Raw genomic sequence first — 27,283 nt, 5'->3', positions numbered from 1 at the left:
TTAGATTTGAATACAATAAAAAGAGTGTAAAAAAATCTAGACTAAACATATCTTTATGTATATAAATTCATAAAGGAATACAACTACTTTTAATACAATTATTACTGTATTGTTATTACTCGCCTTATCTAGCAAGGACGCTATTCAGTCAACCATCTATAGATGATTAAACTCCGCGTGTGGTCTAATAAAACATAATAGAAACATCCAGTTGTTTAAAAACAATTCTGATTATAGCAAGAATGTGGAGAGGAAATATGGGAGACGATCCTCAGGGAATCTGGAGCAAGGAATACAATATTCATAACGAGACAGGTGCGTGTCATATACATAATAAGTATGAAAAAAAATTAAAATATAATATATGTTTTTAGCTAAGTTATCAAATTTTTTGTGGCGTTTGTAAAGATTAGTCTAAATATACTTCTGACATTCATTTTATTATTTGCAGCAATATCCAGATGCGCTTATGTTGCGACTTGCGAGCGCTCTAGCAAGGTTTTTAACACAGGATCCAAACAGCCCCTGTGTATCTACTCCTAGCAGTCCGGCGCCAAGGAAACTCTCTATTAAATCAAAACCGACCTGGCGAAGTTCTTCGGTGCATGGTGACAATAGAAGCCAAGCCTACAAATGTCCCATATCAGCAACAAATGCTCTAACAGCTGCAACAAAAAAGGAAATTAATGCTTACACTTCCTCAGAAGAAATACGGTCTCCCACTCACATTGGTCTTTCCACTGACAAAATTAATGAAGACGCAGAGCCCAGCTTACCATGTCCAATAAATGTTCGTGATCGTAGAAGTTTAGGGGTTCATTTAGAAAGACTGAGGGATATTGAATTAAACACAGAAGAAATTATACCTGAATCTGATAATGTCGAAGCCTCAGAGAACTCAGGTTGCACCTCTCCGGTTCCAGAAGCTTCAGAAGGAAGACGAAGTTCCCTAAAACCGTCTTTAAGAAAAACCAGTTGCACAATTGACTTGTACCGTCGGCGTGGTTCCGGAACTCCAATCAAGCAAAGGCTGAATAGCCTTAATTGTGTCAGCGCTGAAAAACTAAGTGTATTAAAAGAAAAGTTCAGTACAAGTGACAAGGTCATGCATTTCTTCGGACGGTGTTTCGTTAAGTTCTTCTCTAATTACGGGTAAGTGCATGAGCTCTATCTCGTTTACAATTACAGACTCTTTATAATTTATCCGTCTTCAGTTACGACACCATGATACGGGCTACGGGCCGTTACTTCTGCACGTTTCTGCAATCAGTGGACAATATTCACCAGCGGATGCGCTTCACGTTTCCTCGCATGAGATCTCCCAGCATGCAACTGACTCGTGCTCACATCCATGGCGCTGAACTGGTATACAGCAGCGGCAGGACAGGATTCACACACTATCTTATGGGTAGGCTTGTAATATTACACAATCATTTCATTTCATAAATGTTTAAATGATATTATAATTTAAAAGTATTAATATATGTCTGTTTATCCAACAGGCCAGTTATACGAAATAGCTGAGGATATTTTTTCACTTAAATTGAAAGTGTCTATAGTGAAGGAAAGTGTGGAGGGAAATTATTACGTCGCTGTGCTAAGACTCGAGTTTGATAATAGTGATTACGTAAGTACCTTTTTATTCTTTAAAATTCAACGACGTGTTTTAAAAAATGTTGTATTATTATTATGTCACACAATGATACAAAGACAGATAAGATCGTAATCTAGTTAAAGATAATATTAAATTTAAAAGTATATTTAAAAAAAACAATGCGTATAACAGCTGTACTTTGGCTCTCTTACAATCAACATGAACTTATCTGTTCTAGATTATAGAGCCCGTATTTTGTCCAAAATCAAATAACTAACGTACTCAAAATATACAACTTTAAATTCCTTGGATGGTTTTCTATTAAAAGTTGAAAATTGAAAGTTTAAAAATTGAAATCGTCTTTGGCTTCCAAATATAAACTAAGAATTTTTATTAATATGATACTTTATATATTTTTCTAATATTGAAGAAATGGAAAGAAGTTTTATAATACCGCTAGAGTACAAAATTAATGTAGAAAAATTATCATTCAATATATAAATAATAGACTATTCTCATTAACTCCTAGGTGCAATCCCTGATGCATCGTAAGTCCCTGCCATGCCTCCTACCAGCAGTGCCAGCGTGTCTCCTTCTCCAACTCTTTCCGTTCGGAGTTCTCTTAGATAGAAAAATGAAGATTATGCAAGCGGGGGATAAGGTACAAATATTTAAGATACTTTTATAATACCACTTGTATCTTATTAAAAGTATTTGAATTCTTTAACCTTTGGTATGTATAAACTTTGTCAATATTTGTCAAAGTCTAAATTAATCAATTGTAAACATAACTTACTAACTGATTCCAATATATTTATTTTATTACTAAACATATGATTAAGAAACAAGTCTTTGAGCATTGGATAATTAATAAAAAAAAACAAGGTAACTTCTTTGAAAATAAAAATCGATGGCCGAGATTTATTTAAGTACAATTGCTGTTCGTTTTCAGTTAATGGAAGCCTGGGGAGGACCACACAATAGGATTTTAAAATCACCAATCAATGAAATACTTCGATTAAGAAAACCTAAAATCACCTTCACGTGGGACAAGGTACTAAGAACCATGTTTAAGTTATAAGGAGTAGATCTTAAATCTAGTGTATAATTCCTATTCGTATGACGCACTACCGATGCACTTTCATATCTTTTAGGGACCTAGATCCAGCAATAAACAGTCCGAATTTCTTTAGCGCGTAAAAAAATCCCTTAATTGAAGTGAATAAAGAATGAAAAAGATTATAATACTCGAAATAGTCTGCTGCAAGAACTGTATTATTAATTAATAGGTGACATTACATTATATGCACTTCATTTCGTACAACTTTCAAGTCTTCTATGCCTAATTTTTACTTCAAAACTAATATACTAATAGTTACTTTTGGTAGAAAGAATATTAACTTATATACTAACACATTAATGTGTAAGCGAATAGAGGTAAAGTGTATGTTACGTAGGTATCTTCGTAGCTTTTGCAAGCGTGACATCAAGCGCACGCCCGTCCCAAGAGTGTCTAATGATAATTGAAAATGATATTGCTATTGGTTTTGTTATAGGCGAATAGTTGTTTATATCCGTATATAGGTTTTTAAAATGAAAAAAACTGGTATTACTAATATCATTCCAGGTTGTATGTATGCAGAACATGTTATTTGAGTTGGAACTGATGCGTTGGCGAGCCCGTGTGATAACTGATTCTCGGCGAGGGTCTCAGGGCGCGAGAGCTGTTCTGCTTAAGGGTCCTATATATCTACTGGAAGAAATCGACGCTTTGATATTTTTGTGTAGCCCCATGTCAGTATTGATTGTTATTTTATACAATAAGGTGAATAAAGGTATCCGAGAAAGTAGAGACGGTCGAACTTATATTTATAGGAATATTGACACCAAAAATAAAAAATCTTATTGTAAGATATATTTTAGTTATTGTCTAGTCTGTTGGCATTTAGAAAACAGGAAGAATAATAGGATTACAAGACACTGTAACTCATTAAACAAACGCAGTTACTACTAAATACTGATCTTCTAGTTTCTAGATAATTGCTAGTTATGTAATCTATCGTATTTGAGCCATCCTCTTTACAAAATATCCACTATCAATAGAAATAGTTTTTGATAATTTATAGAACATATAAAATTCGTATATTACGTCAAATTGTTTCAGATTCAATGATTTGGAAGAACTTCGTCAGGCTGGTTTGTACTTGGCTGATATGAATGGGCACGGTCTCTCCAAGGAAATGCTCTTACAGGGTTGGCAGCATCTATCCCGTCTTGAACTGCTTTTCGAAAAAGCTGAAAGTAGAAGTCTTACGTTGGAAAAATCATGTAGACTCCTAGACCAGTGGAAGAAGAGAGGTGACCAGCTATTGTATTCAATGATACCTAAAGCTATCGCTGACCATTTACGTGCGGGAAAATCACCGATGGCTGCTTGTCAGGTAGTTAAAAAAATGACACCTCCTACTTGTAGATTCGAAACAAGATCTCATATTAGCTTTCATGCATTATAAAAGGTTTTAATGTTACTTCAAAACTAAACAAAACTAGTAGGGATATTGAAAAATTTTATCACGTCGAAGCAAAGAAAGATGTTAAGAAGACGGTCGTAAATAAGACCAGCGCTGTTCTGAGGAGACTGATAATATGTGTTACCTTCTAGAAATTCGACTGCGTTACCATAATGTTCTGCGGTATTCCTGTAACTGAGGCTGGTACACGAGCGGACGTCATGCACACCGTGGGGTACATGAATGACGTTTACTCCAGAATAGACAGATTGCTGGACAGCCATCGCGTATATAAGGTATGTTTCTTATGGTGTAATGTAATTACAAATTAAAACAAATTATTTAAAATCATACACATCAATGTTCTAAACGAGGTGTAATTGTAACTCGTAATGACCGAAACATTTTCATTGTATGTGACTTATTTATAAATAAATATATATGTATATACATTATAGTTACATTTAAAAAAATCTTTACATTTCAAATGAAATATGCTTGGTACTGAATTATGTCTGAGGAAACAAATTTTTGTTCATTTTTTATTTCCGAAATGCAGTGAAAATTTCTGAACAATTTGTGACAATAAAATCGAAGTTTTAATCTTTTTCTTGTCATCATAACTGTAAATAAATTTGTTGTAAGGCTATGTACATATAATGTAGGTGGAGACGGTGGGCACGGTGTACATGGTAGTCTCGGGTGCTCCGGAGAGACGTCGTGGACACGCGGCCGCTGCGGCCAGCGCAGCCCTAGCAGTGTCACGAGCCCTGCCTGTCCTCACCATTGGTAAGCAATCATTTTTTTTTGTAAAATTTTCATCATCTTTGAAAATTTTCAAGGTTGTATAATAAAGTATTCACCAAACAAATATTTAAGTTACATGTGACATTATAAAAGAATATTTTTATAATGATCATTTACTGATATTCCATAAATTTTATTCAACTTTCAAAATTTTGATCATTATAATATGATATTCGAGTGTACACACATTTAAATGAAATTAATTTTTTTTGGATACTACGCTTTGTTTTATTATCTATAATGAAAGGTTCATCTCGTCTACCCGTGATTACGGTTGCTGTAAACCGTAAAAAACCGAAACTTTGGGATTATGTAGATATATATAATAAAAAAAACGCATAGTATTCATCAAACTCAGCTTCTTAACTCCGTACAGCCCATTCAATTTCTTCATTCGAGCTGGCCGTGCTTGTATTATTTTTCCAACTAAGTAATTCTAACAAAAATTCTATTCTTATCATGACTGTATTTGCTATACAAATTGATTATCTAATAACCATATACAAAAAAATATATAACATTATATATTTTATACATAAATATTTTGCGACTCTTGTACAATTTTTTATAATAGTATATCGATTTGTTATTTTAAAGATAAAATAATAATTGATCTTATCAGTGTATAAATTGGTTTGGGTTAGCTGGTCCCAGTCTCAGTGCTAAGTGAATTATTCACGTATAGCTTGAGGTATGATGCTATTTTAGTTCGTATACATTGGAGCAGTATTTATCAATGTTTTCGTGATATGTATAAGGGATCCACTCGGGCCCGTGCGTGGCTGGAGTCCTAGGGCTTCGTCAGCCGCGGTATTGTCTCGTCGGTGACACTGTCAATACAGCCAGCAGAATGCAGACTACCAGTGAGGTAGGTGGTAACTCTCAAACACAAATTTATCTGTTCCAAAGCTAGCAGCAAAATAAGTTCTATTAAGCAAACTAATATATCAGCATTAATGACGAATGCAACATAACAATAAATTGTGGCTGTCATCAACTATTAAAACCTTATTGGTAATTATAATTATGGTTAAAAGTAAAACGAAATCGAAGACTGTTTAAAAAGAGAATAGAACTATGTTTGAATTTTGGTATAAATACGACGTCTGGAAGCACTACAGCAGAGTTCAGTGAGTGCGAACCTTTGAAGAATGTGACTATAAAGAAACTTCGAGAAATACAACAATTAGAAGAACTGAAGTTTCATTTTAAAACAAGAAGTGACATTAGTGACGTCAGCAATGCTGGCGTCAACAACGAATTTGTAAATAATATATATATGTACACATATATATATATACTCATTAACTTATGGATATTTTTTACTCCATTCTTAACAGCCAAGTCGCATTCAAATATCTGCAAAAACGGCAGCAGAGCTTCCAGCCGGCAAGTTCAGGCTACGAAGACGTGGACTCATTAAAGTTAAGGTGAGAAAGTTATACATTATATAACTGAAGACAAACAAAATACGGCTGACGTAGCATGAATCGTAATAAACATATAAAAAAAAAGTTATGTGATCAATCATGCACTAATAAAACCTTATTAAAAACACCTATTAAGGTAAACACCGAAGCGTGTCGAATTGATTTTTATAAAACATATATTCTTTAAGTCGTAATAACAGCGTCGCAAACTAACCAACTATAAACATGGCCGACACGAACCGGCTGGTTCAAATACTGTTTTGTATTACGCAATTAAGTTTTAAATTTCGTACGAGATTTGAAAATCAAATTGATTTTCCTACCAAAACTCATTACGAACTTTCTAGAATGTTCTACAATTATTCTGAATTTCTTTCAACAAACGAATAGTGTTCTTTCTTCCAGTAAGTAGATAACTTAAGTAACTCATTTAGGTTCACTGTAGTAGTTTGATATTATCTAAGTTTTCTCCGGTCGCTCAGAAGTTTTGAAAGTGAATTCAAAGCTGTATTTTCTTGTGAGTTTCGTTTCTTTTCGAGATTTTTTTTTACATGAATGTCTCATTTTTTAGAAATTCCTTATAAACGAGTTGTTTTCCAGGGTAAAGGCATGATGGAAACCTTCTGGTTGGAAGGAGAAGTGGAGGAAGAGGACCAGATGGAGGCTTTGCAGCTATTCTCAACTCTTTGCGGAGAAAATTAATAAAAGCTTCATTGTAATACGAACAGTCGAATGCTTCCACAGATTATATAAATAAAACCACAGAGTAATACTATACAGTAGTTTAATATCAACAGATAATTAAATTCGTTTTTATATTTAACTTGTATTACATTATTTTATTTACATTCCTTATAATATAGTGCAAAATATAACTGTAACACGATAACTTAAATAGACTTTACGTTCTTACAGAATTATATATGTTTAATAAAGACAAACGGTAACGGAATAAGAAATAAAATACATTGTGAATAAAAATATACAATAAAAACAATTAATTCGATTATAATATTTATTATTTCATAATTTTTTTTGAATCGATAGTAAAGAATAAGATTTAAAGTGAAAAATTTAAAAGTATTTGAGCAACGACGTACACGAACTGGTGTCCAGTTAGAAATTAACTTGAATTACATTGACAAGAAAAAAAAATCACATCAAAATCACGTATTTATAACCTTTTTAGAACTTTCACAAAAATTAACACGTGTCCCTTAATAATCGGTACTAGTTGTGCAAATCGCTAAACTATCGTATATAGTTCAACTATCATAGTGTTGGCACTAAAATACTAGGACGGTGATAATGATCGGAAAAAATAACTTTATATATATGAAAAAACTTAATATCAACATCGGTATTGGGAGACGAACAAAGCTAAGGCACTGCTTTACAACAGATCATACGAAACAATGAAGATGATTTAAAAAATAACTAACAGTTAAATATATATATATACATATATATTTGATTTAAAGATAAGTACATCGTTTATAGAATTATGTATAAATATATTAACGTACATTGATTTTCAGTCTTCCTAATATAAAGTTACGGAGACAGGCGTACCCGAAGAATAAATATTAGTGTCGTGAAAAATCTTCAAAACGAAAACATTACGGCATCCATCACTATATTTGTTACACCTTATTGCAATACTTTTAGGTACTTATTATACGGGAATGTGTCTTAAGTCTATCGAATTTTTGTTACTTCTTAAATATAGCTGTCACCTCTTCGATCGTCCTGTTTTTGGTCTCCGGTAACTTGAAATACGTGAACGCAAAGAAGAATATCAATAATACAGTGAACGGCAAGAAAACGAAGTTGCCTAAAGCATCTGATAGAGGTATAAAGGTCAGGCCGACTATGAAGTTCGCTAACCAGTTGACGAGGGCGCCAACACTAACAGCGGCACTCCTAGCGCCCTGGCTGAACAGCTCGGACAGGATCATCCAAGGTATAGAGCTCGGTCCGACGCCGAAGAACCCGACGTACAACAACGTAAATATAACCGCAAATATACTCATCGTTGTATTGTTCTCGTACGTAAAGAAAGCTATCGTCATCAGCACAGAGAAAACTGTCATGCCACCCAGACCCACCAGCTGGAGCGTCCGTCTGCCGAGGCGGTCCATCAAAGGTATAGACACTAAGGCCATTATGAACAACATACTCCCAACACCTATCGACGCCAATCTTGCATCCCCGTCGCTCAATCCCGTTTTGATAAAGATAGACGACGAATAGTACAACACCGCATTTATGCCTCCCAGCTGCTGAGAGAGATGCATCACTATACCAATGATCATAGGTGTACGTAAGAACTTGATGCGTATCAGATCAGCGATCGAGAATTTCTGTTCCTGTTTCTCGGCGTGGTCTTCGTCGTGCATGTCCTTGATTTCATCATTTATGTCGGAAGTCCCACGGAGATTGGACAACACTTTTCTGGTTTGTTCTTCATCTCTTTGAACGAGAAGAAGATAGCGAGGCGACTCCGGAGCCAGGATCAGCATGAAGAATTGTATCGTTGATGGGACGATCGCGAGTCCCAGGAGCCAGGGCCAACCTTCATCGCTCCCCAAAATCACATCAATACCCAAAACCTGTCCTAAGGTCAAACCGAGCGCCACAGCCAATTGGTTAACAGTACCAAAGGCACCTCGCAATCTAATTGGCGCGATCTCTGACACGTAAGTCGGCGAAGCGGTCGTAGCAAATCCACAATTGATACCAATCAGAAATCTGCCAATGATCAGCATTGCTAGTGATGTAGACATCTTACTGAAGCCCATCAGAACAGCGCCAACGACTCCAAATGCGGCATTCACCATTAACGCGAATTTACGCCCCCGGGTATCAGCCACCCAACTGGCCAGAGGACAGCCAATCATTCCACCGATGGCGAAAATACTAACAATAACCCCAAACATGGTTTCCGAGTTGACCTCATAGTTCTCCTTGATGAAGTTCTCTATGAACGACCTCGGCGCGTTGATGACTCCGGTGTTGAAGCCGAACTGAAGCATGCCCAGTACAGCTGCAAACACTGCAACCAGCAGTGGACCCGTCGTTCCTCCTGACATCTTGGGACGAGGCACCGACTCTGAAATTACATTACCAAAATATTAACCCATATACCTACAAATGCAGTGCGTTTTATACACACTCTTATCAAACCATTGACACGATCTCAACACTGTCAAGATTGTATGCTATATGAGCTACTCATAACGAAGAGATAAATGATTTTATATAAAAAAATATCAAACTTATTTAAATCAAAAGTATTTTTTTTTAATTACTTCATGTAAAACAACCTCAAGTCAATCGTTTAAGTTAACCTCAATCTTTTTGCTTCAATGTTGTTTTCATTGTGAATAATTTATGGTAATAACATATTTTCTTTATAAAAATATTTTAAATAACAATGAAAGACGACACCCAAACAAATTGAATTTTCGTATCCAATACTATATTACATATCATGAATAATAATTCCTATTTATAAACACAAACCAAGATCGTTTTCGGTATTTATAGTATTTTTACATGAAGCGGTTGTCGAGGAAAATGTTATAAATGTCGTACTATATCCGAAAATATATATTTTTTAAACGTTTATTCACAAAAATCTTAAATTTAAAGCAAATTGTTTGATTCGTTAAGGACCAAATAGAATATTACTCGTATAATTTGATACGTAATATTTTATTAAATTAAGAAAATGCTTACGAATTCATTATCACTCAATGCTTACACACGTGAAGCACTTAATCGAATGAATACGCCAAAACTGACATACATCATTTTGGAAAAGAGCTACTACATTTACACTGCTGGACCGATATAAATCAAACTTCATTGAGAAACTTCGCAAGAGAACTAGTTTCAAATAATTAAATCTTTAGAGCCGTTTCAGAGCTACGATGCCACAGACAGACACACACATTTATTATATTCGTTTCATAAAACTATTGATATAAATATAAGATTATTTGGTTCTTTAATAAATGCATGAGGAAATGTAAACATGTAGAGGCGTCTGGTATAGTGGTTACAGAACTAGCATCCATAGTGGAAGTTCAAGAAGAAGAAAAGAAAGATCCCGAGTTCGTAGGAACGAACTAACGACCAAAAAGGATTTTGCGCAAAAATATAGCCTAAGACATGTCCCATCAAAACTTATAAGACCAGTACTAGATATTTAAAATATTTAGACTAAGGCACATGGCACTACTCAATTTTTCCCAACGACAAATAGTTTTGTCTAAATGGAGTGTTTTTTAATTCACAATTGCAATGTAAATATTTCTTGACAAAGTAAGTTATGAATGTTAAACAATAGTAAATACGCAATTAAATTAATTGTCTTAGGATACATTTTAAATATAAAGAAAACATCGCTTCAGAGGAATAACAGACAACATATTTCGTTTATAATTAGAGTGTTATATTCGCAGTGACATTTTAACATAAAGCCTTCATAATAATTTAATCGTTTGTCTATGGTTCAACTCTTTACACTTTTGTTTTTTTTTTTAACCAACCTAGTAGAATATTGTCTGTCACTTTGCACGTGTGTCGTCTATCTCATTCTACGATAGTCTTAAGAGCAACTGTGATCACGGGCAGACGAGATGTCATCTAGTCTGCCATATGTAGTTTTTTTTTTCAATAATAAAATACGCGTAGTATAATCCGACAAATATTTAAATGAATTCCCGCGAAAATCTTAGGTCTGATTATATTAGTCTTTAGATGTCTGAACGATTATTAATGGAACTTTGCTGTTAGAAAAAATATAAATATGTATATTCAAAACAGATGTATATCTATTTTCAATCTCACTCGTTAAATGGCTAATATATTAAGTATAGTAACTGAAACGTACAGTTTTGCTGTTAAGAAACTATAAGAGCGAATTTGCTGACTTAAGCTAGTGTGACATAACTCGGGAGATAGCGTAACGTGAGGCCAATTATTTAAAAATCAGAGCTTAATCCCACGAAAATAATTTTCTTTTTTTTTAACGATAATAAAAAATATTTTATCCCAATAATGTTAATGATAATGAGTATGGAACGTGTCTATTATGAGCTATCGAAACTTAAATCACAACTTACGTTTGTCGAGACGTCACACTACTATGAAACAATGTCCAGTATCAGAGCTAGGTAATAAATTGTCAAATGGTGATATTTAGTTATCAGCACTGATAACAATCTGATGTATTTCCTGATTATATAAAAACCGTCAAAAGAATATGCTGATTGCGATCATTGTAATAATATTTTTTTCATTATTTTTATATAATAGATTTATTAAATGTGTTTTTTTTTAAATTACATCCGTTTGTTACATCGAAAAAATCAATAGTTGAAGGTAGTTGGTGTAATACAGTGAAAAAATCTACTTCCTTATATAGAAATCGATAAACCGCTGTACAATAAGTATATATGTATACATTAAAAAATACTATTAACTCTGTCCGAAATGATTTTCATCTGGTGAAAGTACGCTAGGTATCAATAAAAACTCTATATCAATCAATAACTAGTCTTTGTATTGTGTACATTTCAGTCGTTAGAAGCTATTTATTACTTCTATATCTGGGTCTTATCAAATTATTTAGAGCTCATTAACATAATATAGGGTGACAATGAATTTAAATTATTATAAGTACATACATCTAAATAAATATATACAGAGCATCGCTACAGTCGGTTAAAACTTCGAAGACAAATAATGTTTGTTTTAGAATTTATTCCACATCCATATTATTATAAACGATAGAATTAATTTACGCGTTTATTTTTTATTGCAAATATAAGTATACCTTTTCGTTCCGTCTTTTGTTTTTTGTGTCTGCACAATAATTTCTGCTCTTATTTCTTTTATCTGTTAAGAGATAAATTATCTTTAATGCATGACATTTCTTCTTTAAATTTTGTTATGACTACTTCTTTCGGTACATAAATAAATAAATATATAAAGCTGAAGAAGACTGACTCCAGAAGACAGACTGCGCACTATAAGTTAAATATAACACAACATAGTTTAATTTAACCGATTTAACTGGATTGAAATTTATTGTAGAAAACATTATGCACATAAAACAAATATTATATTCGTCTCACTCAATTTCTATACAATATTAGTATGGAAAGGCACTTTTTAAAACATGCACACAGTCATGTAACTACAGATCGAATATGGGCTAACTCGACCGGGGAAGGACCACCCCCTCACAAAAGATCGGCGTGAAGTAGCCTTTAATGGCTAAGTTTCGTCCGATGAGTGAGAGAGCCGGTTGTCCTTTCCCTTTTCCCACCCTTTCCTACCCTTTCCCTTTTCCCTCCCTTTCCCACTGTTTCCTCCCCCCCTTTCCCTAATCGAGGGTGGCAACACATACGCAAATCTATGTTGCGGATGTCCAAGGGCGACAGCACTACCTCCATCAGGTAGGCTCTGCTCGGTTGACCCTTTAGCATAAAGAAAAACAGTCATTCAAGACTGCATTACAGTCATCAGTAAATATTTACCGCAATAAAACCGCGTTCACGTGACTCAGGACGATCAAATAACAACTATTGTAGTATATAAATAACACATTTCTATGCTATGAATGAAGTCACGTTGGTATAAAAATTTTGTTGACCTACCAAATTATATAATCTGTATTGTTACCTTATTCAAAATAAAGCTGTGAATAGAAATCTTTTCAAGTACACCAAGTTGCGATAAGATCACTATATATATGTATATTTGTGTGTGTGTGTGTGTGTGTACGTCCATGACTGTGTGTGTGTAACTAATTCTATAACTTAAGTATGTAAAGTGAATGATTTTTGAAATCAGTCACAGTTAGAACGCGTCACTCATTTCAAAGAATTCTGCAAATACTTAAGTACGATTCATACATAATTGTAATTCTCGTCTCGTTGAGCCTTAGCTACCAGTTCACTGCAGTAACACCTTCAAAAATTCCGACTACCATTAAATACCACGAACAGAGATCTATAACAAATGTACATACATTTTCCAAATTATTTAAAACGTGGAATACTAATTTGAAAGATTGTTTCTTTCGGACGATAAGATAAAATTATCACTCGAGATAGCAGCTTAATGTTTGTACAGAGTACTCTAATACAATGAAAGATAGTATTATTATGTAAATTACTCTGTGGTGTCTTAAGTTAAATATTCGTTGGATATTTTGACCAACTTCGATTAAACGCTATTATGATGTTAACATATGTATGTCTGCGATGTGATAGTTATGAAACATTTTAACATGACAATAGTTTGACTTCGAAACTAACATTCACAAATTACGTTGTGTTTAATTTCATATATATATATAAAATAAAATTGAATAAAATGTTTCTTAATTAATTAATACAAGTGATCAAAATCACAAGCTGTATCAATTAATAACGATAATCAAAAAAATCGATTTAATTTCCTAATAGTTGTTATGAAACGAACAAACAAAGCCACATATTATTTCTATATTTTCGAACGATACGTAAATAAATGTCACGCTTGGATAAGAAATATCGTAAATCGATCTATTATATTTATATGAGGCATTTAAATGTAATTAACACAAATTATTGAAGGAATTTTTTTTTTTTTGTTATTATCGACGTCTATTCATTCATTTTAAGATTCATTTTAAGAAGTCTAGACCGAGACTAAAAATGAGAGGAATTTCAATATTTTATTGAAACAAATTTCTTTACTCATAATGAATAATTCTTTTTTTTTTAAGTGTGCATAATGACTGCAGTTAGTTTATTTTATATTATAAATAAATTTTTAAGCTATATATACACACACACACACACACACACACACACACACACACTCTATGTCAATACAAAAAGTAAAACGCAGAAAATTTTATTGTCCACATTATAATATAAATTGTTCGATAGTAAATAGTTTTTATAACATTTGCATAGAGTTCAAATTATACGTGGATATATGATTTTTTTAAATTGTTGTTTAATTAAGAATTTCAAGTATTTTCTTTATAATATTAGAAATTTAATAAAAATATCATTAATGGTTAAAATCTGATATATTTGGATATCATTTACGTATACTCAAATTTAACCTAATGGAATTTAAAAAACATAAGAAACACTTAGTAAGTCTTAACATGTCCATATATATATAAGTATATATATATATAAATATATATATAAATACCTTTTTAGTGAAAATACCTTTAGTTTACTAGTTGGTTAAATAAAAAAGACACTTTTTAAAACAACCAACAAAACCTTAGCGAGATTTAAGACAAAGATACATTACGCCGTTTAAGTTGTGCAAATTTTATATCTATTAAATACTAGATACTAGATATAACTAGATATCTAGAATTTTGTGACAGTTTAGAACCAGCATTTTCACTTTCCTCTGACAGAGTTTCTCTTAACAATACCCGATTGCGACCTACATCCAATATCGCGGACAATGTAAACAACAAAAAATGACAATTTCACAACTTATCACGACTAACTAAGACTATTTTTAATTTTATTTTCATTTAAAAACTTGAAATGAAATAATGTCTCATTTGTATGTAATCCAGTTGACATTAAAATTTTAAAAAACATCGTATGTTTATCGACAAGAGGAAACCGGTTTTATTTCGAAAAAATAATATAACAATGGCGAAAAGACCACATAAAAAACAACTTACATGGATATAAAATATAATATATTGGAACGGACAGATGTAAATATTTTAAAGACAAGCTGTCAAACCTACTTGCGGACACTATCTAATCTAATTCCAATGACCGATCTAGAAGATCATCAGCACTGTAACACCTGTACAATAAAAACGAGAGTAAAATACGTTATACAGGATGTTATTATAATAATTTGAATAGCAATTCAATTGCATAATAAACACCTGCACCTATATAATAAAATATACAGAAAATAATAGAATGAGCTCTTATTATAATTTTAATTAATAATTAAAATTGTCACAAATGAAATCCACAAATTTTAAAGCCAATTCTCATGTTCACAGTCTAGATTAATCTGTTTATAAATTGCTACAAATCCAACCCCCAACCCCCTGTTCCCAACTTACTAGACAGCCAACCCCCAACCCCTTATCTCACGGTACCATAATTTATATTATACTCACAATGTATGTAAGTGAACACTATTTCATTATGGTTTAAACACGTAGCGCCACACTCGGCGGAGCGGAACCAACTGACAAGCAGAAGGTGAACTACTTCAAACTGGTCAGGGTTGCCAGCTTTAAGTTCTTCAATTCCCTGGATATAATGAGTTCGTTAGCTTTAGATCGTTCTGGAGTCAATCCTTTTTGTTTTTTTTTTTTATTAACGACATTGCAGACGACGACCAATGATCAAAATTTCAAAAAAATATTGCCAAGAATCCATAACGGAAATACGTTATCTATATAATATTCTGTAATAGTTTTTAATCGTTGTTTTTTTTATAGCTTCCACCTTATCTAATTTAATATGTAATAAAATCTTATACATTAAATTAAATTAATCACACCTGATATAAGTATAATTATACAGCATAAATGCAAACACTGTTGAAATAAATTAGCAAAAACGTCAGAAATCAAAAACTAAAATATCAACAGGCGAAAATTTATAATCTTTAAAATGATATCATTAAGTTAACACATATATTCTACTTGCGACATCCATGTGTCTATTGAGGATAAAGATACTGCTATAACACACTGATTGCAAATCACAAGACATCAACAAGATTCTTCAAATGAAAATTATATGATACTTAAATAATATAAAATTACAAGACCGAGACGATATTAAGGACTACAGGAGTAATAAGGGCCGCTTTATAATAAAGATAAAAAATATATATCAGTAATTTAAAACAATTGCTTCTAGTGTTTTAGGATAAATTAATTGATACATCTATTAATTTACTTACAAATTAACAGTCGATATTGTTAGCTAGACTTAGTACAAGTTGGTACCACACAATACATACGAAGCGTTGAAAGTTCATTCATAAAACACACCATATTATATTACGTATCGCTTATACAAGTTACATTTAAATATAGGTAATTGAATTATAAACGTGAGACGTTTTGCATGTACTATGACAACACTTATTTGGACTAAACCTACTGCGACTAAAGCATGAGCGGATGCATTGCCAACCTTGAGACACGTGACCAATGTTCGAAAGACCTTTAAGTATAACATATTAAATTTAATGGCAGTACTAAAACAATCGCGAAAACAATAACAATTTCCATTACGTCATAATTCGAAAATGACAAACGAGATTTTGATGAAACTGCTAGCATTTAGTAAGCAGATTTTAGGATATTTTTCGTGTATAACCCCTCAATTCATATAAATCTAATAATAATTTTATCAACATAGTGACCTGTTCCGATAGGTGGTTTAGTTGACCCTAAGTAGGAGTGATTAACTAAAACACTCAATAAGTATGCGTATTTAAAATTTAAAACAAAAAATTACAATATTATCTTAAAAATCCACGTGAGCAAATAAATATAAAATAGTAATACTTTTAATCTAGAATCATATTATAATAAAACAACGCTATTTAGTGCAGAACAGAACTAACGTTTTTATTTAAAGTAGTTTTGACGTTAACTAAACCATCACAGATGGCAGCACAAGTTCACAGATAACATTTTAGATATTACTTTTCTACACCCCCACTATATCTAACAATGTTATATTGATAAAAATCAGTATAATGAACAATTATTAACTTTAACATATGTGCTGAACCCCCAACTTATCCAATAAATAATAATGCTTATTAGAGCACAAGCTCTTTGTAAGTAAGTCAGCTGGCATCTCAGCTGATGGTAAATATTTAACATTCACAATATTATTATTTACACATTCTCTAGAAAAATGATAACGTATGTCAATGTGTTTGCTTCTCTTATGAAAGATTGGATTTTGAGTTAACTTTAATGCACTCTGGTTATCATTATATAATTCAATAGTGTACTTCTTATTAGTTATTTCAAACTGTAAATTTCTTAAATAAAGAGATTCCTTACATGCTTCAGTTAAAGCCATGTACTCGGCTTCACTGCTTGATAAAGCCACGGTCTTCTGTTTCTTTGTCTCCCAAGAAATTACACAACCTGACAAAGTGAAACAGAAACCCGTGTAGGATCTTCTATCAATAGTGTTCCCACCCCAATCAGCATCTACAAATCCTTCAATGACAGAGTTCCCATCTGCAGAAAATTTTAAACCATAATGTTTGGTCAATTTTAAATATCGCAATATGCGTTTTACATATGAACAATGCTGTTTGGTATAGGAATTATTAAATTGACTTAAAAAGCTAACTGCAAATGCAATGTCTGGCCTTGTAAGAACCGCTAAATACATTAAAGAACCTATCATTTGTTGATAAGGAAACAATAACTTATCTACATTATTCTCATCTTTAGATGCATGTAACTTAGTCTCCATTGGAGTTTGAACAGTTTTACATTGACTCATTTTGAATTTAAGTAACAGCTGATCAATATAATCTTCCTGACTTATTGATATTGTTTTCTCACATTTATTTACTTTTACATTTACTCCAAGACATTTCTTGATTTCACCTAAATCTTTAATTTTAAAATTGTCAGATAAAACATCTTTTAAGTGCTTAGTAGCTATAATATCATTTGAAAAAATGAAGAAATCGTCGACATACAGAGTAACAATAGTTTTTAACTTATCCTGTGTTTTCAAAAACATACAAGGTTCTATCTTAGATTTAACAAAGCCAATTTTTAAAAGACATTCCTCTACTCTCTTGTACCATACTCTTGAAGACTGTTTTAAACCATACATAGATTTCTTTAATTTAAGAACTTGACCTTTCTCTACTTTCTCAGAAGAACCTTCAGGTATTTGTATATAAATGTCTTCTTCAAGAATTCCATACAAGAAAGCAGTTGTCACATCAAGATGTGTTATATCAAGATTAAGTTGAACAGACAGAGCAAATAAAAGCCGCAATGTGGTATGCCTCACTACAGGTGAGAAAGTGTCAGTATAGTCCACACCTTGAACTTGTGAAAAACCTTTCGCCACTAAACGCGCACGAAACCGAATGTTATTATCACAATCATATTTTTTACGTAACACCCACTTGCACTTTACAACTCTAACATCTTGAGGAGGATTGCTAATCTCCCATGCATCATTCTCTTTGAAACTTTGTAACTCTTCAGCCATAGCTATTTTCCACTGTTCTTTTTCAGGTCCGGCTAAGGCATCCTGAAGAGACAATCCTGTCACATCATCATATGTGCTCTCACCAGCACAAAAATTTGAACATTTGAACCTGTCTGGTTGCTTCCTCTCTCGTGTAGGTCTTTGAGGTCTAATCTGCGGGATATCTTCAGCTTCAGAATCACTAGGTTTATATGTCTCATCAACCACATCCAGAAATGTGTCCTCTGAGCTATCTGTGTGGTCAGATTCCGAGTTTGGTTCATCTATATTAACTTCTTCTTCCCCCACTGAATCAAAACTCTGAGAGGAAACTTCCATCTGACATTCAGATTTTGATTCCTGCTCTATTATAACCACATCTCTACTAGTCAATATTTTCTTTGTTTCTGGGTTATACAGCCTGTATCCCTTTATGTTTTCTGGATATCCAAGGAGAATGCATTTTTCTGACTTCTTGTCCCATTTCTTGCGCTTCTCTTTAGCTACATGGACCATTGCAGTACTACCGAAGATTCTGATATGGCTTATGTCGGGCTGACAGCCAGTCCATATCTCATACGGTGTCTTATTACCCAATGCTGCAGCCACGCTTCGATTCTGTAGATATACTGCCGTGTTAGTAGCCTCACCCCAGAATTCTTTCCCTAGGTTGGCATCAAAGAGTAAGCATCTTGCCTTTTCAACAATAGTACGATTGAATCGCTCACATAATCCATTTTGCTGCGGTGTGTATAGATTACTTTTTTGGTGTATTATGCCAGCACCTTTTAAATGATTGTCAAACTCTTTATTACAGTATTCTAATCCATTATCACTCCTTAATACTTTGATTGTCTTCTTAGTTTGATTTTCCACCTGGGCTTTGAATTCTTTGAAACACCTCAAAGCCTCATTCTTGTGTTTTAGAAAATAAACAAACACCATTCGACTACAATCATCGACAAACAACAAGAAGTATTTGGATCCTCCTATGGATATATTTTCCATAGGCCCACAGATATCTGTATGGACTATATCTAATAGGTCACTGCTTCTCTGATTGATACTCTTGAAAGGTAACCGACACTGTTTGCCTTCGCAACATGTATCACATGAAGATTTACCAATATCCACTTTTTCATCAAAAGACATACCCTGTACTGCAGTCTTCATCTGATTCAGGTAGTCTTTATTAATGTGTCCTAATCTGCGATGCCATGTAACACCTGATACAACTGATGCAGCCAAATGTTCCTGGTTTTGTAAGTTTACTTTGTACACTCCATTTTCTAGTAATGCTGTTGCTACTAACTTATTATTTTTGTTATATACCGAGCAACTACTATCAGAAAAAGATACCTTGTTTCCTTTGCTTATGAGTTGGCTGACTGATAGCAAGTTAGTCGCCAGACTTGGAACACAATAAACGTCTTCAACCATAATTTCGTAATCAATATCACCAGTTGTAGTTATAATTTTCACATCGCCAGAACACAAAACTGACAACTTTTCACTGTTCGCAACGATAATTTCCTGTTTCTGATCATACGACGCATTCATAACCAAACTTTCCTTTGCCGTAAGGTGTACACTGGCTCCAGAGTCAATATACCATGCATTTTTACTGAAATTCCCGCTCAGGAACACAGCACTAAACGCATTAGACTGCATTCGGGGTTTTTCCTTGAAGTTCGACGCGTTATTTTCGTTATTAGTACATTGATTTCTATAATGGCCTTTTTGTTTACATCTGTAACATGTCACGTTTGACTTTGACGTATCGGCAGTGCTACCAACATTGACATTTTTTCTTGACGCCATTTTATTTTTCTTGTACTTAGAATTCGAACGAGCTGCGAACGCGCCGCCAACTTCATCACGTTCCTCTATGGTTGACTCCATGTCTAACAATTTCGATTTGATAGAATCAGCCGTTATGCTAATGCCTGAATGCTCAATTGCCATGATCATCGGTGAAAATCGATCCGGCAATCCTGCTAATAACAATGAGCCTGTCCACTGGTCATTTATTTCAAAACCCGTGCCACTTAATTTTTGAGCCGTGTCAATAATTTGAGTCACGTAGGACGTCATTGAACTGCAGTTTTCCAATCTTATCGAAATTAGATTCCGTAACAGATTTATCCTTCTTGAAAAACCGTTGTCATCGAATAACTGTTGTAGTTTATCCCAGAGTTCTTTCGTTGTTCTTACACTTTTCACATGTACAAACAAAGACGGGTCGATTGTCATAATCAATTTTGCTCGAGTTTTCTCGTCGTCTGCAGCTCCTACTACAGCTCCTTCTGGCTTTACACAATGTTTCATGCCTTCAAGGATTAGGAAATTCTCTGCCGCGAAGCTCCACTCGCTGTAATTTTCCCGCCCGCGTAATTTGGGTACATTTACCAAGTAGTTTGCCGCCATCGTAATTCTGAATAAAATACTTTTATTTCACGAATGTCCAGCCAATCTACACAACACAGTGTAAACGCGTGTCGAAACAGTCTTTTTAACACTCGTACCGTGACGAAATACTTGTTAAAACACTACTTTTCATTAATTTTCTGGGCCCATAACCTATAATAAAACAACGCTATTTAGTGCAGAACAGAACTAACGTTTTTATTTAAAGTAGTTTTGACGTTAACTAAACCATCACAGATGGCAGCACAAGTTCACAGATAACATTTTAGATATTACTTTTCTACACATATATATTATACACATATGTTTTAGTATACTTTTCACGTAAAATAATGTGGAGGAATATTTTACCGGGAACTTTATATGTTATACCAATATATATATATCCGTATATATTTTATTGTACATCAAAACTTAATCTATGTGACTCCTATCTTGATAAATATCGACCCAAATCACCCTTATGCTATGTCTGGTTTTTCCGACACAATTGATTCGTTTTTGTCGCTTGGCATTCTTACGAATAACAAGCTCCGAATAAACTACCAAATACACACACGAAGCGTACACACACAAAGATTTGCAGATGAAATATTTTTTTATATACACTAACAATTACTTACGATAAAAGTAAAACAATGAGTTTGTTGAACTATTATTATTATAATTAATCTTAAATTACATTGTGATGTTGTTATCAAAACAATTCTAAGAAAGTGGTACTCCATTTAAAAGAACTAGTCGTTGCCCGCGACTTCGTCCGCGTGGATTTCGGAATAGATCCGAGAGGGGTTTGTACAGGGTGCTAAACAATAGCTATGGTAAACAGCGGTCAGCAACATCTACAGTCAAATGATAGGCTGTGATCCACCAGAAACTTTGAAGCAATCCGGGATGACTCATTCCTTATACTGATTTCTAAGCTAAATAACTGTAAAGTTTTAACGATATCCGTTTAGTACTTTTTGGATTACAGAACAATAAACATCCTCACAGATATTCGCATTAATTATGTTACTAGGATTATTTTATAACGAATAAACAAAATTGAAATTTTAATCTGTCTTTACTAAGTAACAACCTGTTTAAAAAAAATATATAGTATACAGAATTTAAAAGAAAAAAATCATTCAAATAAAAGTCCTGGTGATTCATGAACTATTATTATATAGTTTTCAATATATCAGTCGAATACTCAGATCTCAGATAACGAGGAATGGCGTCGCAACGTGGAAGAAAATGAGAACCGCCTTATGGATTGCATTAGCATTTTATTAAAAATAATATAAAAGGTCTTAAGATATTTGTTTGATAAAATTATTTTCAAGACCGTGTTCTTGACGTAAGCTTTCGGGGAATCTTTATCTTTAGTCAGAGTAGACATGGACTTCAGACGGATAGTTAACAGTACTTCATTCATAAAACTTCACACTAGCAGTAACGTAGGTTATGAATTTTGTTATTGAATGAGTAACGGGAAACGCTTCGTATTTAGTGTGAAAAACTATCTGTATCTTTATCAAGGATATGCATCGCAAATATTGAAGTAACTGTGTAATTTGACATTGCGAACTCGTGGTACAGATAGGGGAATCATAAGTGAAGTTTAAGAATTGCAGCTATATTCAGAACTTTTTACTTTTTATTTCGCCTTTATCTATAGTAAAAATAATAGCCAAGTGTTTAACAGAACTCATAGTAATTTAATCTGAACAATGGTTCAATAGCTCGATAGTTAATGAATCTATGAAAATTGTCCATCCCAGACCGTAATATAACATTCACGTTCACTTGCTCTATATGAAGGAATCAAGGGAACGTTTGGTGAAAGCTCGGAATTCGTGTGCCACAAACACGCGTGTCTTGGATATTAAATACTTAGAAACATTTTGGGGTCACACGAAATGCATTAAGGAACCGATAAATGTAACAATAAAATCTGATTTTGTTATGTTGGTAAATACTAAATGAATATAATTCTACTGTACAAGTGTCAGTCACTGAACTCCTTCTAAAAGGCTGGACCGATTTGAGTAAATTTTTTGTATGCACTATGTGGCACCCAAATGGTTTAGACTCACAAACGCATCGCGGCAGATGGCGCTACAGTCAGAATATAGATTATTTAAAATTAAAAGCCTGTAACGTAGTAAAACACTATACATTTGTCTCAGATTACAAACCTGATGTTCGTGCGGACGGAGTAGCGGAAAAAAACTATAATTATATGTATAGTTGTATATATTTTATTTACGCGGTTTAAGTCTTAACTGTCAAATCCATCAATAGAGTAGGAATGTGCGCAGACAAACAAAATCAAAGAGTTTACAGAGCAAAAAGTTCCGATACTTTTCTCCAAAATAACAGTTTATTTTTCTAATAGTAAGATAAATTATGTATATAGTTTTGCCCTGAATCGAACACAGGAACGTAAATTTTGTAATTATATTTGATTTTTGTCCGTATCAAAGATTTCAATATCAGAACACCTAGTACAAAGTCAGATAATTATTCTTATACATGATAAAATTCAAGGAAAATCGTGTGCATATTAAATACAATTTTATTTCCATCAACCAACTACATATTAAATATCGATCTTTATATACAGTGATAAATAAATGTTTATTGCCTTAGTACAAGTTATTTTTGTACACGGAATTAGGAAATTCGAATAAACGCTACGTTTCGAGCCTTCATCGAGATGTTTATTTGAAGACTATACAGAAACATGACAATATTAGAATATACTTGAAGATATAAAATATAGGTCTATCCTTCAATAAACTTCATTAAAACTACATCTAATTTGTGAGGGCGTGTGAGTGAAAACCTGCTAACGCTCCGTATATAGTATGACGATTCGAACTCGGACTACGCATACAGTATATACTTGTATGATGGCTATTACTCTGTTTATTGTCACGCAAAAAATACCGAACTAATCGATGTACCAACGAAACTAAGTTTTTTATTATTTTATATCTACATGATCCCGACGTTTCGGTTCCTTTACAGCAACCGTGATCGCGGACAGACGAGATCAAAGTTTACACGCGAAAATCTTAAATAGCATTAAATGTTACGTTACGTGAATCTCAAAACAAAGACGTCTAAAATATATTGTGAGAAGAAACCTTTCAACGGCTGTCAATGAACTTTACACCACGTTAAAGATTAGGCGAGGAAAGTACAATACAGCTTACCTATAAATGCAAAGTCGTGGTGGCCTGGAGGTTAAAGGCCCGCCTCTCACACGTGAGGGCGCGGGTTCGAAACCTGGCAGGTACCAATGTGATCTTTTCATATAATGTAATAAGTAAAATCACATTTAATTAGTACAAAGATAAGGTTCATAATTATTTTGCACTCTAAAACAACGGTTTCCGGTTCATTATCCTATACATATTATGTATGTATGTTTGTATAGAATATAATATATAATAAATATTAAATGACACTATATTTTCGTACATTTATTGACTGGAACTGTCCAATCAGTAACAACAGTTTAATCATAGAAAACGCTAATAAACATAAGCCACATCTGTAATTCCTATCATCATCATCATCATCAGTCTATCGGAACCCACTACTGAGCAAAGGCCTCTTCTCACATGGAGAAGGTTAGAGCATTAATCAATTCCTATATCATTGTAAATTTATATTTATATATACTATTTTGAATTAGGTTTGATTTAAAAAGCGGATATTCATTAATAGAAAATTATTACCCTTAGTAAGCGTACTCGTCACGAACTTAATGTTTAAAAATTTGCATTATTATCAGACTACATAAAGAACGTCACTATCACATACTATTATCGCATATTATTTAATTTAATGAGAAACGGAAAATTGTTCGTATTGTCACAAAGCAATATGGTGAGCATACTTAAAACGGACATTCTCATGGTTTTTATTCAGAATCATATATGTTACGAATGTGATCCAAGATCACACATATTAGCGGTATTAGAGGACTTATTTGAGACTTAATAAATGTCTTGATTGTTACATGTTAGCATATAGAATGTATTTTTTAGATGTTCAGCCCTTATTAGACGACAGACGAAGCAATACGATAAGCTAGTGAAAACAAATGAATTGGGTCGTCGCAATCAATTAACGACAATTGCATCGCTGAAGAACAGTCTCGTGTTGCACAATCATTGATATTTTTTACAAACTGAACAGAATATTTATTACCATAAAAAAATAAACAGAGATCTGAATAGATTGAAAGGAAAAATTAAGCAATATTAGTTTAAAAGAAACACGAGAACGGTTCGAACCTGAATTACATTTAGACTAACATATTTAAAATATATATAAATCGTGTTAGTTAACTTTTTTTAACTTAAGAACAGCTGTACGGATTTGGCAGGAAAGTAGTTTAGAACCAGGAGTCGGACATAAAATGCGTTTTATTCCGTTCGATAGAAAAAGAAAAAAAAATTGTGAAATTCAAAATCTGCGTATTTACTGCATCTAAGATGGAACACAGTCAACCCGGACCGGTTTTCTAATTCTAAAACGGATGCAAACAGGCAGTCACGGTTAAAAACTAGTATATAAATATAATCCACATACATCGCAAAACAATATAGACGGTTTTCCTCACTATTATATAACCTATATCATTTGAATAGCATTACTTGCAATCTTACATAGAACAATTCCCACACTAATCAATCCTAGGACTATAATAAAACAATCGTTTAAAGCACACTAAATATGAGTAATAAAATGGTTTGTGGTCATCTGTATGCAGAATCGTGAAACAAATTTTAACTTTTTATATAAAAAGACATAACCTTTCTTTTTAAGTCGATAAAAATAAGCGCGTTTTTAAATCGGACGTTCTAATATCAGCTTAAGTAATTCTTTGAAGCGCTTAAATATGCAAGTTACTTATTTTTTTGATCCAACATAAAGCAAACCAGATATCTTTTTTACTTATAAAATAAACTTTTAAACGTCGAATACTGTCAAAAGTATTTTTTTTTAAGTTATCGTTCCATATTTAAAACAAATAGCAACGGTTTATATTATACAGCCAAAATACTGTTCACGTTCAATCGCTAGATGACATCCACATACTTTAACATGATCGCGTGTATTCTACCAAGTCATTTTTGTTACGGCGACAATTTACTTAAATAATACCTATTAGCATCCGGTTACCTTGAAGTGATTACTTTTAATATGATCGTCACTACATGATGATGGCGTTATATTTTAATATTTAAAACTTATACATAATAATATTGAAAGTGCTCGGTAGAATTAAAAAAACGTGCATAATGTAATCAAGCAGCGTGTTTCATCCTAAAATCTACTCCAAAATTTATTTATTTTAATAATTATAAGCTCTAAATGAGTGAAATCCAAATATTATACATTATTAAATACTTCAACGAAGTGAATCGTAAAATATTTATGAAAATATATCACACACTTTATAACGTCGGGAAGAAGCGAATTAATATATGAATAAATATTAAAATAATAAAAAGAAATGCGTACAATTGAAAATTAAAATTGCGTAATATTAACAATCTCATAAATATTTAATGAAATTATATAAAAACTATTGTGAAATATGTTTTTAAATAGTTAATTCCAAACCTGTTCTCTGTAGCAAGGCTGCTGTGTTGTCGCTAGCCATTTTAATTAAGAACTACCAAACATATGCTTCGTATGTACCGCAGATTCCGATCAACAAATAATATTAAACTGCTACTATATTATCATAACCAGGCTTGACGAATCAATTCACCAATAACTTGATTATTCAATAACATTCACTCGTATCCCACTAGACTAAAACACATTTGCCTTTTAACAATCTGCTAAATTGACGTTTAATCAAGATTAATAAAAGGTGCAGAGAAGAATGCTAAGTAATTGAATATTTAGACACTATACCATGATCGTTAATATTTTATTAGAAAATTAATTAATAATTAATAGTGTAATTTAAAGAATATACAAAAAATACTTTTCTTACCTTCTTAGATAAATTTATTTGACTTTGCCCAAAATTAGGATGGAAGTCATGATGTTTTCACTTGTTAAAAAATGATTTGCCCTAATTGACCACGAGCATTTATCTTTACTTTAAAATAACAATAAAGTACTTATACGATCACTGACTTACCGGGCGCTTACCCGAACCGTCACAGACTCGAAAAATCAGTATGTCCTACTACCGCCACAGTGTAAAAATCAATTGTGATATTTGCC

General features: G+C 33.0%; 2 protein-coding genes across 6 annotated transcripts in view; one reads left to right on the top strand and one right to left on the bottom strand.

Moving 5' to 3' along the window:
- Nucleotides 1-7,170, top strand: part of LOC116768863 (soluble guanylate cyclase 89Db-like) — an 8,593-nt gene extending 1,423 nt beyond the window's left edge. Inside the window, exons 2-14 of the mRNA XM_032659709.2 lie at nucleotides 238-315; nucleotides 452-1,152; nucleotides 1,215-1,408; nucleotides 1,503-1,627; nucleotides 2,124-2,255; nucleotides 2,547-2,648; nucleotides 3,222-3,388; nucleotides 3,759-4,035; nucleotides 4,257-4,400; nucleotides 4,770-4,893; nucleotides 5,670-5,779; nucleotides 6,252-6,341; nucleotides 6,942-7,170. Of these exons, the coding sequence (XP_032515600.2) occupies nucleotides 238-315; nucleotides 452-1,152; nucleotides 1,215-1,408; nucleotides 1,503-1,627; nucleotides 2,124-2,255; nucleotides 2,547-2,648; nucleotides 3,222-3,388; nucleotides 3,759-4,035; nucleotides 4,257-4,400; nucleotides 4,770-4,893; nucleotides 5,670-5,779; nucleotides 6,252-6,341; nucleotides 6,942-7,043 (2,346 nt within the window). The 3' untranslated portion in view covers nucleotides 7,044-7,170. The remainder of the gene's footprint in view (nucleotides 1-237; nucleotides 316-451; nucleotides 1,153-1,214; nucleotides 1,409-1,502; nucleotides 1,628-2,123; nucleotides 2,256-2,546; nucleotides 2,649-3,221; nucleotides 3,389-3,758; nucleotides 4,036-4,256; nucleotides 4,401-4,769; nucleotides 4,894-5,669; nucleotides 5,780-6,251; nucleotides 6,342-6,941) is intronic.
- Nucleotides 7,109-27,283, bottom strand: LOC116768864 (glucose transporter type 1-like). Of its 5 annotated transcripts, XM_032659710.2 has the most exons (3): nucleotides 27,048-27,232; nucleotides 26,666-26,860; nucleotides 7,109-9,453 (listed from the first exon to the last, which is right to left on the bottom strand). In XM_032659710.2, the coding sequence occupies exons 2-3, from the start codon at nucleotides 26,703-26,705 to the stop codon at nucleotides 8,054-8,056; spliced, it is 1,440 nt and encodes a 479-aa protein (XP_032515601.1). In that variant the 5' UTR covers nucleotides 26,706-26,860; nucleotides 27,048-27,232; the 3' UTR covers nucleotides 7,109-8,053. The 5 variants fall into 5 exon arrangements, with proteins under 5 accessions (XP_032515601.1, XP_032515604.1, XP_032515602.1 ...); XM_032659713.2 differs by lacking the exon at nucleotides 26,666-26,860 and having other exon boundaries at nucleotides 27,198-27,283; XM_032659711.2 differs by lacking the exon at nucleotides 26,666-26,860 and having other exon boundaries at nucleotides 27,048-27,231.

The sequence above is a fragment of the Danaus plexippus genome, chromosome 5, assembly GCF_018135715.1.
Source record: "Danaus plexippus chromosome 5, MEX_DaPlex, whole genome shotgun sequence".
Classification (NCBI taxonomy): domain Eukaryota; kingdom Metazoa; phylum Arthropoda; class Insecta; order Lepidoptera; family Nymphalidae; genus Danaus; species Danaus plexippus.
The sequence above is the reverse complement of the archived record's forward strand: the minus strand, read 5'-3'. Positions and strand labels throughout refer to the sequence as shown.

Coding starts and splice junctions, on each gene's coding strand:
- LOC116768864 (XM_032659710.2), bottom strand. CDS start 26,705: ATGGCTAGCGACAACACAGCAGCCTTGCTACAGAGAACAG. Junction 9,454..26,665: donor AGCCTTGCTACAGAGAACAG/GTTTGGAATTAA, acceptor ATGTAATTTCAG/AGTCGGTGCCTCGTCCCAAG.